At 43.2% G+C, this 21297-nt stretch overlaps 1 protein-coding gene across 1 annotated transcript in view; it reads left to right on the forward strand.

Annotated features, from left to right (window-relative positions):
* The window catches only part of LOC147708559 (chitin synthase chs-2-like), a 389460-nt gene that overhangs the window by 144905 nt on the left and 223258 nt on the right, over window positions 1–21297 (forward strand). The window contains 2 exon segments of the mRNA XM_086927238.1: window positions 13174–13315; window positions 15304–15504. Coding sequence (XP_086783364.1) covers window positions 13174–13315; window positions 15304–15504 — 343 coding nt within the window.

Here is a 21297-nt window from a genome sequence, read left to right on the forward strand (position 1 = left end):
CTCCTCTATTACGCCTGGCTTACCTCACACCTTGGGGGAGACTTACTAAGATTTTGCGCTGTCTTTGCATCACAAAAGTGACGCAAATCAGCCAAAAATCTTTTTTTCCAATTCATTTTCCAGCACTAAACTTGTTTTTAAATGGAAATAACTGTAAACTAATGTGAAGCAGCACATAGTGCTGCTCTGCACTACTTTGCTCCATGGGGGCGTACCAAGGGTTAAGCATTGGGGTTCCCATGCAGCCACCCAAGGGGGCATATTACCAAGGGCCTTATCGGCGCTTTAGCGGTAATTATTCCTGCTAAAGTGGCGATAATTTTATCGCCCTAATACCTAGCTGTCGTTAACACCAGTTAGCGACAGCTAATAGGCGATAGCGGGCATTTAGGGGCCCACTATGCATGTCAGCGATAATTATCGCTAATGACATGCAAAGTGGGCGTGCCAAGATGCTAGCGACTGGAAACAGTCGCTAACATCGCTATCACCTATTACCAACTTTTGGAAATAATCACGCTAAGCGCGATTATCTCCAAAAGCTAACGCCTGTCCAGAGCAGTTCTTAGCCATGTTATCCAATGGAAGGTGGATAACATGGCTAAGAGCATTGTCACGATAATGCATGAATATCGCTGATTTTACAGCGATATTCATGCATTTCCCTCGATTTTTACCACTTTTGAGATAAACCTTGATAATTTCAAGGTATCTCAGCGGTAAAAATCGTCGGAGCGCGGCGATACTTTATTACCCGCTCACCAAGCTTAGCGATAATTATTGCTATAGCTTGGTAATATGCCCCAAGGTTTCTCATGCTGAACTCAGGGGCATCTTACCAAGCTATAGCGATAATTATCACTAAGCTTGGTTAACGGGTATTAAAATATCGCGCACGATTTTTACCGCTGAGATACCTTGATATTATCAAGGTTTATCTCAAAAGTGGTAAAAACCGTGGGAAATCCATGAATATCACTGTAAAATCAGCGATATTCATGCATTATCGTGACAATGCTCTTAGCCATGTTATCCACCTTCCATTGGATAACATGGCTAAGAACTGCTCTGGACAGGCGCTAGCTTTTGGAGATAATCGCGCATAGCACGATTATTTCCAAAAGTTGGTAATAGGTGATGGCGATATTAGCGACTGTTTCTAGTCGCTAACATCTTGGCACGCCCACTTTGCATGTCATTAGGGATAATTATCGCTGACATGCATAGAGGGCCCCTAAATGCACGCTATCGCCTATTAGCTGTTGCTAACTGGTGTTAGCGACAGCTAGGTAATAGGGCGATAAAATTATCGCCGCTTTAGCAGGAAAAATTCCCGCTAAAGCGGCGATAAGGCCCTTGGTAATATGCCCCTCAATTTACTAAATAAAGTCGATTGGGTTTAGCATGAGAAAACTGTGCCCTTTTCAAGTATGCGCAAGGAAGGAGAAATTCTTTAATTTCTCCTTCCTTTTCCAACTTTGCATATGTGCTGTACATTACAACACGCATACAAAGTGGGAACATTGTTAAAGTGAGTCTGTGCATAGTATTTTGTACTGGAAGAGTTCCTTCCACTACAAAACCTATCCTGGACTCACCGAGACACCATTGCACCATGGCGCAAAGGTGTCTTTTAGCGCACGGCAGATGATTTCAGCACAGGCGCTAGTGAGAGGGGAGGAGAGTGCCTTATTTTAGTAAAATGGGCGCTCTCCTCCTCTCTTCTTTTCAAGTAGTGCAGCGCAGCATTTGCGGCTGCTGCAGTGCGCTACGTGTAGAAATAGTAAATCTCCGTCCTTGTGTTGCATTTTTTGCGACCTGGCAATAATACTCTACCTTTCCTACTGTTTTCCCTTATGCTACCCCTGTTTGTTATTACCATCTCATGGCCTCTGAAACTCTATTTTAGCCAGTTTATCGTGTTACAATACACATAGAAATCCCACTACCATGAACCATATTTCCATCATGCAGCCACCCCATTTCTCATGAGTTTGCTTCCTGTGTGGAGATGCACAGCTTTTGACTGTATGACTCCTATGTTTTATAATTTCAAAACTTTGTGATCTTTTTAATATTCATGAAATGTGCAAAGTTTCAAACTACACAAAGAGAAAATTTAGAATCAATGACATTTTCTGAAGTAAATTTCTTTTAATAGGAAGTTTTTACAGGAAATATTCTCAAGCGCGTTTCTGTGTTTCTCATACATGCATGATTTTTTTTGTTTAAATCTCTTTAATGGAGTTTACAGTATAACACAGCAAACAACTCATGGAGTGAGCTGAGGTCCTCCACCATCCACAATGATGGAGTTCGCTCAGATCGTGCGCAACATATCACCGGGTAATCACGCTTCTCCCCAACTGGCATCAGTCAACTATCACGGGCACTAATAACAAATTTATAGCAGTTACTCAAAAGAATCAGGCAGGGGCACAGCACGCCAGTAGGAGATGGTCTACGGGCTGCCCAAAGCACCTCAACAGTGTCATAATGTGAAGGATCATAGAACAGCAATAATATCACAAGTTACCAACAATTGTGCAAACTTTTACCCTCTCAGGGCAGCCTCTCATTGCCTTTCACCCTAGTTTCAGGATATACATGTCCCCAGTCGCGGCGCTCATGATTCGTGGGTGGTGGGATGGAGGAGTATCACAATGGGTTCGCATGGGCGTGGTTAACATATGTTTTTTTAAACGCACCTTAAAGGGTCCCGCGCCGCCTTGGTTCCTGGCCGGGTCCCGTTTGCTGGAACAGGAAGCATGCATCCTCCCTCCCCTACCCTAAGCCAATCACAATGCTGCGATGGCAGTTTTGTGATTGGTAGGACAGTGCTCAGCCGGGTACCTGTAGGGAGGCCATTTTCTCCATGTAGGCTGTATGCAGCCTACATAGAGAAAATGTAGAGTGAGCATGACTGGTTTGGTCGGTCCCAGAGAGCCGACCAAACAGTCAGGGCCCACAACAGTGGGCCAGCCACTCCTCCCTGGCTCACCCACCTGCCAGCCCACAACCAGGCATACCCTCCCATCCGCCCCAACCAGGCATACCCTGCCTTCTGCTTACTCACAGAGCGAGAAGCTGAAACATAAGCCCACACCTTATGGTAAAAGGCAACGAGTTGTGTGTGACAGAGCAGGCACTCCAGTGGAGTCCCTGGGAATATCCTATGTATGTGCTGCAGTGTCAGGTAGGCTTCGTGCAAGTTGTTAAATTGCATGTAATGCAAATGTAGGTTCATGGTTACCTCGTTCACATGCACTGTTGCACCCAATCACTGTTTATCGGACAGCGAGGCACCCAGTCCAGCCGTCCACTTGGCCCTGGCAGGCATCACTGCCGCACAGCGCTGTTCATGCAGAGTGCTATAAATAACAGTGACTGCCTTCCTGACATTCCGGTGCATAAGCAAAACCTGCAACAGGAGAGTCATTCGTGGCTCTTCAGCCCCCCTACCCCACAGCATGGCAGGTGCCAACTGATATTCCGTAGGCGGTCCCCAAAGCTTGGAAGAACCTCAGAATCCCCTCCTGATACAGTTCCTTGGTGAGTAATACCTCTACCTCCTTCCAGATGTGCATAGCACTCTCATCAAATAAATCTACTACTATAGGAAGCTGCCAAATTGGTAACTGGGACGCAATGTAATGGGTGACTCCCCTACCTCAAACACATTTGTGCTAACACTTACCTGCCACCTGCAACAGTCTGCATCAGTCTGTTCTCTGGGTGACCTGGACGGGCAGTATGCTGCAGCCATGTCAGGACCAGATCCGCCCCAGTATGTGCTGAACAACCTCCCTCTCTGCGAAAGGTGCTGTTCATACCAAGCTAGCGAATTGCCCACTGCAACTGACTCGCGGTGTAGTAAAGTTCGTAATTGGTTGTCCCTAGGCTGCCCTTCAATAAAGGGATCTGCCTTATCAGCAGTGCCGCCCTCTTCCTGCCCTGCCCCGAGATCAAGTCTGACAGCGCCATTAAGGCCCCTGAAGAAGTGCCCTGGTATAAGGTGTGGCAACGGTGAGATACAGCAAGTTAGATAAAATCAGCACCATCTCAATTGCCACTCGGCCCATTGGAAATAAGGGCAATGACAGTCAGAAGGGGAGGGAGACCCATGTGGAGATAACCGCCTGGTCCAGGTTTCCATGCCCCAAGTCTGCATCGCAATGATAGATGTTCACTCCCAGGTATTTAAGTGTATCTAAGCACTACTCCAGTCGCATGGGTATCACATTCTCTCCTCTCATCGGATCGGGAACAAACAGGATTTGGTTGAATTTGTGCCAGGCCTGACAAGCCCCAAATGGTAAATGGTCAAAATATCGATTCCAAAATATAGACTAACCTAAATATCGACTCCAAAATATAGAATGGACAAAATATCTAATGGGCAGAATATAGACATCAAAAATATCGTTTTGAAGGTAAGTAATATAATATCGATTTTAAAAATGTAGACAGTCAAAATATCGAAGTACACAATATAGTTTATTAAAAATATCGAATTTTTAATAATATCGATTTTTTAAAGTGTTTTGTATGTTAGTATATGTGTGAAAAGTGTATATATTTTTGTAATTTATTTTAAGTAATTAATTTTATGTTATTTAATTTTTGCGTAATTTAATTCTGTAGCGAGTTGTGGGTTTATAGGGGAATAGGGTGGGAAGTAATTTAATTATAATTAATTAAATATGTTAATTAATTAATTGTTATTTATTTAGAATAAATTGTTAATTAATTTTATAATTGGTAATTAATTAATTCGTAATTGATAATTAATTTTTATTAATTGATTAATTGATAATTATGTGAATTAAATTAATTTATTTTCTGTAGTGGGTTGTGGGTTTATAGGGGAATAGGGTGGGAAGTAATTTAATTATAATTAATTAAATATGTTAATTAATTTATTGGTATGTATTTAGAATAACTTGTTAAATAATTTTTTATTCGAAATAATTAATTATTAATTGATAATTAATTTTTATTAATTGATTAATTGATAATTATATGAATTAAATTAATTTATTTTCTGTAGCGGGTTGTGGGTTTATAGGGGAATAGGGTGGGAAGTAATTTAATTATACTTAATTAAATATGTCAATTAATTTATTGGTATTTATTTTGAATACATTGTTAATTATTTTTTAATTGATAATTAATTAATTCTTAATTGATAATTAATTTGTATTAATTGATTAATTGCTAATCATGTGAATTATATTAATTTATTTTCACCACAGTGGGAATAGTAATTTTTACCCCTACGCTATCCAACGGTTTCCCTACTGTTGCACTCTCTGGAGTGGGAATAGTAATTTTTACCCCTACGCTATCCAACGCTTTCCCTACTGTTGCACTCTCTGGAGTGGGAATAGTAATTTTACCCCTACACTATCCAATGCTTTCCCTACTGTTGCACTCGCTGGAGTGGGAATAGTAATTTTTACCCCTACGCTATCCAACATTTTCCCTACTGTTGCACTCTCTGGAGTGGGAATAGTAATTTTTACCCCTACGCTATCCAACGTTTTCCCTACTGTTGCACTCTCTGGAGTGGGAATAGTAATTTTTACCCCTACGCTATCCAACGCTTTCCCTACTGCTGCACTCTCTGGATTGGGAATAGTAATTTTTACCCCTACGCTATCCAACGCTTTCCCTACTGTTGCCCCCTCTGGAGTGGGAATAGTATTTTTTACCCCTATGTTATCCAATGTTTTCCCTACTGTTGCTCTCACTGGAGTGGGAATAGTAATTTTTACCCCTACGCTATCCAACGTTTTCCCTACTGTTGCACTCTCTGGAGTGGGAATAGTAATTTTTACCCCTACGCTATCCAACGCTTTCCCTACTGTTGTACTCTCTTGAGTGGGAATAGTAATTTTTACCCCTACGCTATCCAACGCTTTCTCTACTGCTGCACTCTCTGGAGTGGGAATAGTAATTTTTACCCCTACGCTATCCAACGCTTTCCCTACTGTTGCACTCTCTGGAGTGGGAATAGTAATTTTTACCCCTACGCTATCCAACGCTTTCGCTACTGTTGCACTCTCTGGAGTGGGAATAGTCATTTTTACCCCTACGCTATCCAACGCTTTCCCTACTGTTGCACTCTTTGGAGTGGGAATAGTAATTTTTACCCCAACTCTATCCAACGCTTTCCCTATTGTTGCACTCTCTGGAGTGGGAATAGTAATTTTTACCCCTACGCTATCCTACGGTAATAATAGTGTGTATTTTTTATTAATATTATGTTAATATACATATATGTTTCAACAGATATGATTGTATTTTTTTTTATAAGTTACATTATGTATTTAATAATTTTAAGGTAATTTAAGTATTTCTAAGTATATTTTAGCTATTTATTTTTAATATTTTTTTAATTTACATTATCTTTAAGGAATTCGATATTTTTACAAAGTATATATATATAAACGATATTTTGGGTTCAATATTTTGGTACTTACCTGTTTGTAGATAGGAATTCGATATTTTGTCTGTTGATATTTTGGAATCTATATTTTGGGTAGTCTATATTTTGTCCCTCGATATTTAGTCAGTGATCCGTCCCAAATACATCCAGCATCAACACGAGCAGTCTTAAGGAAGTGCTCGCATACTGCAAGTATATTAGAGCATTGTCCGCATACAGTGACACTACATGTCAGTCATCTCACGCATGCACTCCCCATGTCCAAGCCTTAATGCGGAGCCAGGGTGACAAATGCTCCATGAGGAGTGTCAAAATAAGCAGTGACAGTGGGCACCCCTGTCTAGTATCTAAACATATGTCCAAACAGTCAGATATAAATGGGCTATTTTAAAAAAGTGCCGTTGGGTTGCAGTATCGGCTTTGCACCCACCCCAAGAAGACCGGGCCCATCCCCAAGTACTCAAGCGCCGCAAACAGATAATCCCAGCCGAGGGTGTCGAAAGCTTCCCCAATATCTAGGGACACTGCTAATCTATTCACAGAATCCCCCACTCATGACCCCATCAAGTTCAGCAGTCTACTGATGTTCATAAAGTGTTGCGTTCCGGTATGAACCCATTCTCATCTGGGTGGATAGTTTATCTACAACAGGCAGCAGCCTGTTTGCCAAGATCTTCCGTAGTATCTCATAATCAAAGTTCAACAGCGAAATCGGCTGGTATGATTGCACATCCTGCTGCTCCCTTCCAGGTTTGTGGAGTACCACAATCAAGGCTTCCCTGAGGGTAGGCGGAAGTATACCCACCTCCACTGCCTCCTCATTCAATTTCTGTAGCTGTGGGGGAAGTAAAGTTATGAGCGACACGTAATACTCTATCGGGAAGCCATCAGTCCCCAGTGTTTTACTGCATGCCATTTGTGAAATGGCCTCGCGTATTGCTGCCATCTGTATGGTGGGGAAGGGGGACCTCCTGCAGAAAGTCACAGATTTGACCTTTGGTAGCCGTGTCCTGCACCCCATACAGTGTGCAGTAGTATGCCATGAATGCTGTGTTTATATCAGCTTGGGAATACACAGCTCGCCCTCCACAGTGTGGATAACTCCTATTAGGGAGTGGGGTGTGTATTCCCGCAGCTGTCATGCTAGCACTCTACCCACCTGGCCCCCATCATTTTGCAAGCGGTGGTATATTCCTTTTAGTCAAGCTTTGCGAGCCAGGCTAAGAGCTCCCTATGTTGCTGCCGAAGCTCCTGTACCGGCTGCACTCTATCTGCGCATGTCGGGGTTACCCGATTAATGTTGTACAGCTCCCGCTCTGTGTCCAACAATTTTCTTCACAAGGTCCCTCTCACCCTCCACATCATAGCAATACATTGGCTTTGCATGTCCACTTTATGCACCTGCCACTCCGATGAACGAGATGCAGTGGAACCTGTCTTCTGTTCAAAAATTGTGTAAGACCTGAGGCTATGGTGTCTCAGAACGAGGGGTCATGCAGGGCCTCCATCTGTAACCACCATATGGTGATCACAGCCCACTCTCGCCCCCAGTGTATCGTCAACAGTAACGGGCAGTGATCAGAGATAGTGTGTGCCAAATAGTCCATGGCCACTGAGCATCCACTTGTCGCATCACAGCAAAAGAAAAGTTCTAATTTTGTACTGAAAGGGGCGCGGCACCTGGTGACAAGTCGCCTCTTCCGTGGGAAGAACAGAGTGGTCCAGCACCACATCCGGAACACAATTGTTATCCCTCGTCCAAACACACACCGCCTGGGTATGCAGCAACAGAGCCAGTAATAATCTCACCAGGAAGTCAGCATGCTGATCATTGGGGAAATATATCAGCCCCAATGAAAAGCGGTCTCCATCCTACAGACCCTCCAGTATCACATGTCGGCCGTCGCGGTCTGACTCTGAGCATGGACCGCAAAAGGGACCCAAAGAGCAATACAGCTCAGCGCTTCCCACGAAAAGGCTGAGTAAGCCATACCATAAACATTCCCCCACCAACGTGCCTGCAATTTCTGCATCTTCTCAGCCACCTAGTTAGTTTCCTGCAAAAGCACCATGTGTATGCTGTGTCGTGCAAGGTAAGAGTGCACAGCCTGCCTATTTCTGTGTGTAAATGTAAATGTAAATCCGTATTTGTAAAGAGCGAACTCCTCACCCTTACGGGTCTCAAGGCACTGGGGGCAGTCGTTGAAATTAAGTGAGCTATTGCCCAGAGTCACATGGTGCTGAGCTGAGCTGAGCTGTCGCCGGAGCAGGGGATCAAACCATGAACCAGGAACCCTGTGCTCCGAAGTCAGCTGCCCTGGCTGCTGCACCACACCTCTCCACAGCAGTGTGGCCATGCCTCTGATGGTCCAGGTCACGAGGTGGTATTACCTTAGCAGCATCACCCATGCTGTTGAAGTATGTGTTCCCAACGAGCCCCAGCAACCTACCCACCCAGCAATCCCATGTTCCCTGATGTGCCCTGCAACCACAATATGCATCACCCCACATATAGTGAACTCCAACTCCTCAACAATCCCTCTAAGAGAACCCCCACGCCCATTTCAAGGCTGATAACCTACAGCAGAAACAGCTGGCAACAAGGAAACAGAAAGCCAACTGGCATACACCCATTACAATTATGAACATGTCAAACTCATGAACAAAGTAGAGCATGGCAGTGGTGTTGTCCCAGTTTTCGCCATCTTGCCCCTTCCTCAAACGTGTGCCCTGGTGTTCGGGACACCTGGCTCAGTTGGCAGGCCCACAGCCAAACAGCAAGGGGCATCCCCCTTATATGAAATTAATCTCCTGCAGTGTCTTGCACTCAGCATTCCTCAGGCAATATCATCACCCAAACGGGGAGAGCCAGCCCCAACATTCCATTCCCTGCAGGCACTGCAGAGACAGTAGAACCAGATTCGAAATCTGAATCCCACTCAGATGACAGGGCAGTAAAGGCGTTCTGACTGTGCAACAGGGCATCCACCACCACCTGAGCCCTCTTGTGAGCCACCTGCTCACTAGTGGGGTGATGTCTTGGTCAGCGTTTGCATAATTTTCCCAGGCCCTGCACATCCCAGCAGCCTACAGGCAGCCTCCTCTGACATCTGAAAGAAATTAGTTTAATCTCCTGCACTCACCCGCAGTTAGGCAGGGAAGAGCAGAGCGTATTTATGGCCCATCTGGTGTAGTAAATGATGTTTACAATGAAACTTTATCTCCGCAGGGAATCACAACTCAGTCGTTATCACAACCGCATTGTGATTCCGCATACCAATACTCTGCAAGTCGGAACAACGACTTGCGGAGGGGGGGGGGTGTTGGATTTAAAATCTAACACCTTCCCTAGTGTCCGCACAGACTGGAGTTGGAATAGTAAACTATACTATTCCAACATCCAGCGCCCCCCTCCACAAGTCGTTGTTACGACTTGCGGAGTAATGGTATGAGGAATCACAACGCGGTCGTGATAATGACCGCGTTGTGATTCCCCACGGGAAAAAAATGCGGGATGAGATCATATGTTCATCTTGTGTAATTGCTGCTTGACCCTCATGCACGGGCTGCAGCAGCGCTGTACCTCCACTGTGTAATCTGGGTATGCTGACACTGTCGCTCCCTCACAATGCCATGGGCCCTTGGAGTAAAAGGCTTGCAGTATTAAATCTCATTCCTGGTAATTCTGGAGGCACGAAATGACAGACCGTGAGGCTGCGCCTGGTGGGGTGGGCCTTTCCGGGTCCAATGGGCCCTCCCAATGGAGAAGAATTTAGGAACCCTCCCTGTTAAAACTGTTGTCATCAACTACTATTGAAGAAACAGTTCCACATTGGGCCCTTCAGCCCTCTCCAGTAGCCCCAGAAGATTAACATTATTGCAGCGGGACCTACCCTCTGCCTCCTCGGCTTGTAGTTGCGGGAGGTTAACGTCGGCCTGCAGTAGCCGCATTTGCAATTGGACCTCTTGCAGGGAGGGGAGCATGATAGTGAGAGCAGACTCTATGTCATCCACCAAGGAGGACAATTTCTGCTGGTCTGCCCCCTATAGGGACTACTCCAGTGATATTCTGTTTTTTAAAATGTATTTCAAGGTGGTATTAGTGTCCTAAATAGCCAGTAAAACCTTGTCGAACTGCTCCGAGTGCTGCCCTAAAGTTGCCTCCAACTAAGTCATGGTCCCTGTCCCCTGGGCAGTCATGGTGGAGGCCCCAAGTCCTTCTACAGAGGCCAAGAGCAGTGGCCTACCACCCTTGGGCTTCACCATCCTGGGACAAAAATGAGAGGGGCCCCTGACTCACACCACCAGGCCAGTCTGCTCAGGTTCCACCTTCTAATGAGGAGGGGGTGTTTCTGTCCCCCCTCACCCACTACAGTCTGGGGTGAGTACACAAGTATCCCCCCTCCTGGGAGTGCAGTTCAGGTATGTGCACATACATTGGGCAGTGCCATGCCCATTAAGCGTTGTGATTTTGTGGCCCTGCATCTTAGCCAGAAGTGACTTCACTGGTAAGTAGCCTGACAATCCTATGCAGGTAAGGAGGATTCAGGCGGTGACAGATGAACACAATATGGCAACGGGTAAACCTCAGTGCAGGCAGAAACACTACCATCCAAGGGTCAAGCAAACACCCGGTGAGTGCCTCACCTACAATTCCAGGTCTCTTTGTGCACTCCAGTTTACTGCAGTGGCAATAGGTTTGGGCACTGAGCTCCTAGGCACACAGACATCAGAGGCCTGCACCAGGAACCCAGGCATCGGATACCGTCCCCTGCTGCCAGCATCCGCTGGGTACCCCTACAGCACGAGCTGCATATTCCTTCAATGGGCACGCCTGCATCAACCTGCGGTTCAGGTCACAGGTGTGGGGACTATCAGTGTTCACGTCTCAAGCAGGCTCCAACTGCCAGGTGGGGTCTGTCCACTCACCATGTCTTGCAGCCACTTCTTAGAGGCCTTGCCCTGCACTTGCAGACCCCGCATCTGATGAGGAACCTAATCTCCTGGCTAGGAGCTGTCCCTGCCCGTACCGCTTGCGCTCTCCAAACCCCCCGGCCAAAACAACTGGGTAAGCATGTTTTCTGAGGCAAGGTCGCATTCAGTGCTGCAGCCAGTGTCTACCAGGTCATGCCTGGCGGCCACACCCTACCCATACCTTCTACTCCACCGGCCTCAAATCACCGGGCCATGGCCACCAGTAAACTCCAGGGGTGAGTACCCACTTGCTGCTTTGGGTCCCAAGGCACCAGGGCGGAGTTTATGCAGGGTGTAGCGGGGTTCGGTGCAAGCTCAACAAAACACGCCCTCACCCACTGCCATCTTGGCCACGTCCCCACATGTAAGATTGGTTAACGCTGCAAACTTTATAAAGTGAGCAAAGTGTGACTTTTGACAATTCTGTCCAAATTTCAAGGCTATTGTTGTATCTTTGAAACCAACTTGTCCTGGACGGCTTCCTAAGTAAACTAACCAACTTTACTATCCTGCTTTCCAGCAGAACTAACCAATCACACTCCATTGCTTCCTAGGGAAATTATCCCACTTTAATGCATCTAAGAAACACTAACCTAGGGATGAGGCAATGCTTTCTGGTGAGAGTCCGTAACGTAATGCATCTATAGAACACTGACACAATGCATGCATCCTAGAGACAATAGCCCACAATACTGCAATGGTACCCACAGCCACTAACACACAAACTTTACTGCTTCTTTAAGATTTACAGCTTAGTCTGCCTAATAAGGACATAAATGCTCTGAATGGTGGTCTTTATCAGTGTCTGTTTCTGGCTGTTTACGAGTTTGTCCTTTTACAAACACCAGCTTATCGTAAAGGAAACAGAAAGAAGTAAGTAAAATAAAACCCTCTAGAGGAATTCTCACATAAATCTGCCTTCTAAAAAAAAAAACGAATTAAGCAAGAGTATTAGAAAAGTGAAGATCAAGCTACAGGTATGTCAATGATTCTTCCTCACAAAACCCAACCGGTTTGTGATCATTTCTCATAATACAGGCTCCGAAATAGTTTTATGGCATAGATAATATCAATAAGTAAATACATGAATAAATAACTGTTGAGATTTACAATTTCATACATCAGTGTATAAATTAATGAACATATGTATTTACGTGGGTCACAAAACTTGCAGTTTGTATTTGTTGCTGTGTGGTGCTTTTGTTAAATTTTTGTGTTGTGTTGATATAGATTTACTATGGAGCGCTAATGTAATGTTGTGTTGTTTGCTGTGGTGTTGTTGTTATTGTGTAGCGTCATAGTAGAATTGTTCTGCCTCAACTGCAGTCCGCTTGCATAGAAATGTACAACATTCTTGTAACATAAGAGCTCCACCACTAATCCACTTTCATAATACAGTGATAAAGGGTGCTATGTCAAGCAATTAACTATTTCCCATCAAGGACATGAAATTGAACCAACCGAAATAGTTTGTGATTGGACTTCATATGTCCACAAAAAGTATCCCCACTCTTTCCCTGTGTATTATTTGTATTTCTTTCTTCAACTATATTTATATTATTTTGAGCAATTTAATTAGAATTTTTGAAGTGGAGTGCCATAAAAATTAAAGCGTGCTCATGCACGTTTGTTGTCTATAACTGTTTTTTATCGCTTATTATCTGTGTCATAATGTGAAGTGAGAAAGGTAAAATCTCACAGTAGCAGTTTTTTTTTACTTTAATTATGTTTCTTGACCCTCATTTTAGATGAAATCAAAAAACACCTACATTTTAGCTCTGGATGGCGACACAGACTTTCAGCCCTCCTCTCTGCTGCTCCTAGTGGACCGACTCAGGATGTATCCCGATGTAGGCGCGGCCTGCGGTAGAATTCATCCCACTGGAGTCGGTAGGAATATTCTTGTAGCATCGCTGGCGGTATGGATGGTTGATTGTTCATGCATTTACAAATATACTTTTTGGTCAACCTTTTGTTAGCAGGCAACACATTTCTTATTTTGTTGATTATGAGGCTTAGGTCCTTATTACGAGTTCCCGAGCCCGTGGAGGCGGTCCACGTACTGTGGCAGTTGGATCACCCTGGAACAACTGCTGCCGCTAGGGATACACGATCCCTGGCAGTGGTGCAGTGGTCTGAGACTCCTAACATGCAGCGGCATTGCCAAGCATATTAGAAGTTTCCTCTCTGCTACACTTTTCATGGCGGGGTGACTGCCATGAAAAGTGTGGTGGTGAAGAAACAAAGAGAGCCTTACAGGGCTCTGCGTCATGGGGTGCATGCAGGGGGGCACATATTGTGCCTCCCTGTGTGCATGCATCTCCAGTTGCTGCAGGGACTTGAGACTTGAGAGTCCATGCCCAGCAGGAACTTGACGTTCCCCTTGCGGTGCATGGGCCAGCCAAAGAACTGCCTGCCAGAGTAAAAATGTGCTTTTTGAACAGTGCCATGTGGCAGACATACATGCCCTTAGGGCATGTATGTGTGCCACATGTGCACCCATGCACTATTCAGGGGTGCAAATGGGTGTCAATGTGACACCCTGCCACTCTTGTAAGTCTTCCGCCTATTACCAATTTGGTATTTACCGAATCGGTAATTCCCATTCATTCCTATGGGCCTCCAGGCCCATAGGAATGAATGAGAATTACCGATTCGGTAAATACCGAATCGGTAAATATCGAATATTACCGATTCGGTAAAATGTACCTAATCATTAGCGACATCACATTTACCGATTCCTAAATACTGAATAGGTAAAATTCAGTATTTAGGAATCAGTAATATCTGATTACCTACATCTAGCCCTAGGTGTCTGATTGCAAACATGACATAAATGACTTGTGACGTTAAATTGACAATCTACTGTAAGGCATCACTCTCTCTCGCAGCTTGAGTTTTCTGCTATTGCCTGCAGCCAAAGCCTAAATCAGCCGTAATATTTCCACTTCCCCAAGTAGCATCTAGCATGTCAGCGGCCACATAATGCCAAAGATAGCCCTGGGCCTATGACGCCTTTGGACCATTACACCCATTGAAGGCTTAATCTTCCCCCAAAAATTACACCTGTAGAGGAGAAACGTGGAATTTTGAAGCAGAGTGCCTTAACTGGTGCTCCCCTCATTAAAATATTGTAATATGGCGTTGATGATTAATCCAAGTAATGCAAGGGTGCATAACAAGGGAAAGGGCAAATAACTCAATGTTAATGTCCTCAGCGCCATTAGACCAAGATGGGTAACAGCAACAAAGGGCTCTGGGTTTATTCAGCCACTAACACAATGACTACTATCAGTAACGCTATATGTGATTTAATTTCATAAAGTAATTATGTTCATTCTCAAAATGCTGCCCTGTAAATCGTAGTATAGGCAGAGGGCTTATTTTAAGAGCCAACATGTATACAGTTTCTGTACAGATATAACTTTGTTTTCAGATTGATATGGAAATAGTTCTGGGCTCATATCAGGGTCAAGTGTAACACAGGAAAGTATACCTTTAGGTGAAAATGTTACATTTGGTGGAAGTTTTGTTACACCAAGCCAACAAAAAGTAATGGAATCAGTATATTCCATTAAGGTAACCATGCCTCATGATAGTCATTCAAATGTCAGCACAGCTTTCAAATACTGCCAAACACTTGTCCTAATGAGGTGTGCTCACAACAATTGTATGTTTGCATGTATGTATGTAAGTATGCATATATGTATGTATGTATGCATGTATTATTATTATTATTATTGTTATTATTATTACTATGGCTATTATTAGGGGTAGGAGTAGTAACATTATCATGATTAATATTTTGAATGTTATGTCTCTTGTAAATATTATGAATTATAATAAAATATTTGTAACACACTAATACCTCCTTATAGGTCCTATGGTGTGGTACCAGAAGTTTGAATATGCCGTGGCCCATTGGTTGCAGAAATCTTCGGAGCATGTCCTGGGCTGTGTGCTTTGCAGCCCAGGGTGCTTTAGTTTGTTCAGGGCAGCGGCCCTGATGGATGACAATGTCCTGAAGATGTACACCACAAAAGCCACTGAAGCCTCTCAATTTGTTCAGTATGATCAAGGTACATCTTGCATTCGCCTAGAAATATATTGTATTGTTTTGAAAAACCTACATCAAGCTTCATACCACTGACAAGATTGTGAATCACTTCAATATTTATCTTTTTTGTAGGAATCCCTTTGGGAGTGCATGTTTGAAAGAGTGTTGGGTGCAGTTAGGCCTGTATACGAAGAGTTTGTTGTGATATGTAAGGATCGGAAATGTGTTTTAACCATTGTGCGGTGAACTTGTAGGTGTAGTTAAAGCTGAGGTGTTGTAAAAAGGTGTGCAAATGAAGTTGGTCATGCATGCAAGGACCAACCATCTTCTAGCAGTGGTCTCTATCATAGAAATATGTGATCGGAAATAATCAGGTTTTTAAGATTCCCCAGAATTGTAATTGGTTTGCAAATATTCATATTCAGTCAGGAATCGAGCTCCACAGCTTGTCCAATTGGACTGAGAAATAGCCCGAGCTAGTTACAGAATTTTCTGAAGGAAGAGTAAGGCCAAACTATTCAATTACTTTATTTGTTACGGAACTCCAGGAGGTCCACAAAAATACACCAATACAATAAAAGAGACATACTTTATAACAAATACAAAATTCTACCTTAGTAAGTGAGGCCAAACTGGAAAACAGCAATAGTCCTTGCTCCAAACAAAGTCATACTTTATGCAAAATGTTGCCAGAAGTGACCCCTCTTCACCTATTTCATACAGAGAAATGACACTTAATCAACATTCAGGTAGGGGTAGGAGATGTGCAATGCTTCTTCTTGCTTTTTTGTAACTGTGCAAACATTGTAATCATTTGGAAGTTTGCAAAATTAAAAAATAAGAAATGTTATAAATTTTTGCAGAAGTAGATCAAATGAGCAATAACACCCTTTAGTGGTAAAATCTTCTCAGTAAAAAGAGCAGTGAGCGGTCAAGGAGTGGGTGTTTCATAGCTGGAATGCTCTGTAAATTTGTGTACATTTACAAACTTCCATATTTATGAGCACTAAAAAACCTCTACAACCTAGGCAAACTTAAAAAATGCCCGGAAATGGCAACCAGGTGAGATGTTGACTCACAATTCCCCCAAATGTGTGGGATGGTTATGAAGGGGTTTCACTGTCAGGTAAATATGTACCTATAGAAAAAAAGTAAAAGTTAGCTGCAGATTTTCACAGAAGCAAATATGCAAGTTTGTTTATATGAAATGGAAATCACAGACAATTTCCAGTACAAGTCAAAACCTGTGGCTATTGCAGATTTCCAGGCATACCTCTTTTAAGAATTTCTGACAGTCACAAATCTGCACTTATGCCAGGTTTGACACCTGCAGGCACAGATTTACAACTTTGACAAGCCTATTAACAAACTGCAAGTTGTAGTACTACTAGAGTACTACAAAATGCTATTCAGAAACCTGTGAGTGTAATTCCCAACCTCCGCCTCTCCTACCTTTTTTATGGGGAGAACCTCAAACATGTACGTTTACTACTTAAGGGTCAATTACAATGTCGCCCAGAAAGGCTCAGAACGAGATTCAGATTCGGCAAATCCAATTCGGAACCTATGTTTCCGACCGATTCAGACACCTTTCTGGATGACTGATTACGATGCAAGGAAATCGTTCGGGTTGTCAGAATCGTTTCTGAATGGCATTTGGACAGCCCAAGTTGTTCTGAGTCAATTTGTACAGCTCTATGGACACGGTTTCCGAATGAGCGTTTACGATGAACGCATTGGACAGCCATTACGATTCGGTCAGCCCGACACAAAGTGGCTGTCAGAATCTGACTTCCAGGTGGGGCACATGGGGCTACCAAAGGGACCTCTCTTACAAACCATGTGCAGTGAGGCAGGCACCATGGGGTGCCCGGCACAGGGTGCATGGTTTTCCCCAACCACTCCTTTTTTCAATGGGAGCCTGTGTTATCGTTTGTGAACACAGGCTCCTTTTAAAGTCAATGCCAGTCTGATTGAACAATGTTGGGAAGCATCGTAATTGATTGGTCAGACTCACACAACCCAAGTCAGTGGGAAACGATAACAAAACCGATTTGGTCGGAATAGTTTCAAAAAGACATCGGAATCGACCCCATAGTAGTAAATGTGTGATAGACCAGAGAGAGTAGATGGAAACAGAAGTATACTTACTACTAAATGTAAGGGGTCTAGAAAGAAGTAAGGAGGGGGGTATGGAGGAGTAATTAGGGATGGACACTCACTCACCTATAAAAGAATAAGTTGATAGTTATTCACAAACTGCACTTTTAAAGTTACTATAGCCAAAAAGGAACACAAACCAGTAGTACATTTCTCCATTTTGAAATATTTAAAGATTCAATCAAAATTAAGCTAATAGTGCTATAACATTAATTTTGTTCTACATTTAAAACATATATATACATGCAATTTACATTAATATTTGACATAAAAATGTATATACCGATTTATTATGCAATCGATTTCTTACATTTTTTTAAACTTTCCTGATAATTTAGCGCACAGAGATCCCCAGTTCGACTGTGCAGTCGCCCTATGGTAAAATAAGGGAAATGCAAAAAAGTTTGTTAACTAAAAAACTATTTGTAAAAATATGTTTATAGTAAGTATAAGTGTAAATAATTATAAATACATGTTCTAAATGTAGAACGAAATAAAAAAGCTACACCACTATTAACTAAATTCTGAAATAAATATTTAATTAATTTAAATATCTTAAATTGAATTAAAAAAAATCTGAAATGTAAATGAAAAATGAATTACCACCTAAAGTAAAATAAATATGTTTTTATTATGCATTAAATATTATTAAAAGTGATATGTAGAATTGATTATGTATAGTTTTATTATATTTTAATGAAAATGAGAGTAACATTATTTATAAATTCAAAAAAGGTTGTTAAAATATGTTTTATTTAACAAATAAATATATATATATATTTATTTTTTTAACATTAGATCATATTTATTTATAATTTAACTTTTCATTTTTATCCAACATTATTTCCTATGAGATTCACCTATAAATCTCTACCTCCTTTACTTTCTATGGGAGGATAGTGGCAGTACTAGTTGTTGGCCATGTGTGGTTCTGGATCTTCTCATGGACGCGAATTAGGGTTTGCCAAGGAGTCGCAACCGTAACCCCTAAGCAATCTGTTGTGACCTTTGCCACCTTTCTCGCCACCCATGGCTGTTTGTCAGCCTTGGCAAGCGCTCTGGTGGCAAAAAATCATCCGCAGTGTAAGCAGCGCTTGATTGCACTGCCTGTGCTGTTGCTCTGCCTGCAGAGACATTATGATGGCCTACAAACTTGGCCTGGGTGGGGCGAAAGAGCTTTTCTTCCTTGGTGTTATGGTGACCCCAGGTTGGGCCCGTCGGCGCAGTCATTGAATTGATACATTGTACCTATCTGCTGCTGGCCTAGGCCAGGAAGCTGAGCGAATGAGCAAAAAGTGTATGCAGCATGGCTTTGCAAGATTGGACAGTGACTAACTACACGTGCTGCAGCTAGCAGCACATGTGTGTAAGTGCAAGCACACACCTCCTGCACCTTACCCTACTTGAGGAGGACCTGGTGCCTGGTGCAGTATATGTACCACCATGTTTGAGACCACCGACTGGGTCCCAGGGCCATGAATCGGGTAGCACGCGAAAGCACTACCAATGATGGCTGTCTGGGCAAAAATTATTGGCCAGCCCTCGCTTGGCAGTACAAGCCAAACTGATGCGGTGCACCTTGGGGTTGAGCCTGACTTTTGCCTGACCTTTGCCTTCTGCTTGGGTGCTGGATTTCAAGACTCTTGAGTGACTGACTAGTATCAGCACAAGTTAAGGTTCTGGCCATCGGTGACTTTCTTCACTTAATTGTCATTTTCTGACTGAGTTGGATGATCGGACGTTGGGCCGGCCATGGGGCAGGTGAGATCTTGTGAGAGTGAGACTGACTGAGCCATCACACCGACTCAACTAGTGTCTCGACTGCCCGACTTCCCTTGTGGTGGTGCCGGTTGTTGTGACTCCTGTGAACTGCGGACCTGGGCAAACCTCAAAAATAAGCAACATATAATGTAAGATCAGATTATCTGTTTTTGGAGTTCACACAAGATTTTCAAATGCCCTGATATACTTCAGAAATTATTGTTAAAGACCATACATTTCTGGTTCAACCCTTCTACCTGCCTAGGCATCGTTTAGGTAATGTAATAACGTGTTAATAGCCATTGTTTTATGTTGAATACTGCATCCGTGTAGCCATGGCATGCACACGCTGGTCAGTGAATGCTGGTGTCCTGGCCATCAAGAAATGGCCGTATCGGGCATCTGGCGATAGGCATGTTTTTCCCCGGGAGGATATGTTTTGTTAGTGGGGCCAGTTTTGTAGCAGTACAGCAGTTTTAAAAGCACAGCAAATTTGTTTGCATGTTCAGCGGTTTTAGGGCAACAATAAAACTGTCAAGTTAACTCTTGTGCTTTAGTAATGTACTTGCTGGAGAGAGAGGGCAGTTTTGTCTAGTGCCAGTTTTCACTTATCTAAGCTAGTGTGGAGGGTTAATATTCTTCCTGTAAAGAATGTGAGACATGCAGCCCCGGTGTCAAAGTTGGACTCATGTCTGCTGCGTGGCGTGGGTGCTGGATGTCACTTTTCTCAAGAGTGAGTGACTGACTTCAACACAGGTTTGGTAACAGATTCCCAGTTCCAACCGGGCAGTGAGTGACTTGGGTCACTAAATTGTCACTCTCTGATTGAGTCGAACAGTCAGACCTCAGATGGGTCACAGGGCATGTAGTGTGAGAGTGAGACTGACTGAGTTGTCACACCAACTCGACTTAAATCTCAACTCTTTAAGTCCCCTTGTGATGGGTGCGGGTCAAAGTAAGATAAGTTTATCTGAGTTTTGGAATTGACAGAAGATTTTCAAATGCCCTGCTGCAAAACTTCAGCAATGATTGTTAAAGAGTACACATTTCAGGTTCAATCCTTCTAGTGGTCTAGATATCAGTCAGGTAATGTGAATAACACATGAATTGCCATTGTTTTATGTCGAACACTGCATTTGTGAATTGTATTAGCCTTCCCATTTTATCACTTATTTGGTATTGATAATGGCTGATTTCAACTTGACCAGCATACTTTCCACTGTTGTTCATGATTTGATAGGTTCTTAATCAATGCTACTGTATATTAATTGTATATCTGAAGATACTACCTGAAACAATGTATGTAGCTACATTTTCAATAGGATTTGAAGTATGTCTGTTTATATGATACTCCTTTTGTATCTCCAAAGATTTTCCAGCCTCTTTGTATGATGTAAGTAAGCAAACGTTAGATGCATGACTTCCTGTGATAGCACCAAGCCAAAGGTCATGTAATATAGCTTCCTTTAATTTCATGGGGTCCAAAGATCACATGATTTCACTTCATGTCTTCAGGTCTAATGCCTTGTGATGTCACTTCTTGTGATATTATTGGGGCGGGTCAAAGGGCAGGGGATGTCACTTCCTGTAATGTCATTAGGTCAAACTTCGTGTAATGTCACTTCCCGTGACACATCAGGCAGGGTCACATGGCATGTGACGTTACTTCCGCTACCTCTGGCACTTTGATGAATTAACGTCCATGGATTTACTACTGTTGATTTTTGCCAGTAGTAACTTACACTGGTAAATTGGGGCTCCACACTTTTTTCAGGGGATGGCGACATGTAAGTGACAGTTTTATGACATGCTTTACATTACTGCCACACACATCTATGGAAATCAGTGAAGGCAAGGGTTAGACCAGTCAGCCTTAGGGTGGCCTACTCCCAAA

This window comes from Lissotriton vulgaris, chromosome 6, assembly GCF_964263255.1.
Source record: "Lissotriton vulgaris chromosome 6, aLisVul1.2, whole genome shotgun sequence".
NCBI classification, from domain to species: Eukaryota; Metazoa; Chordata; class Amphibia; order Caudata; family Salamandridae; genus Lissotriton; species Lissotriton vulgaris.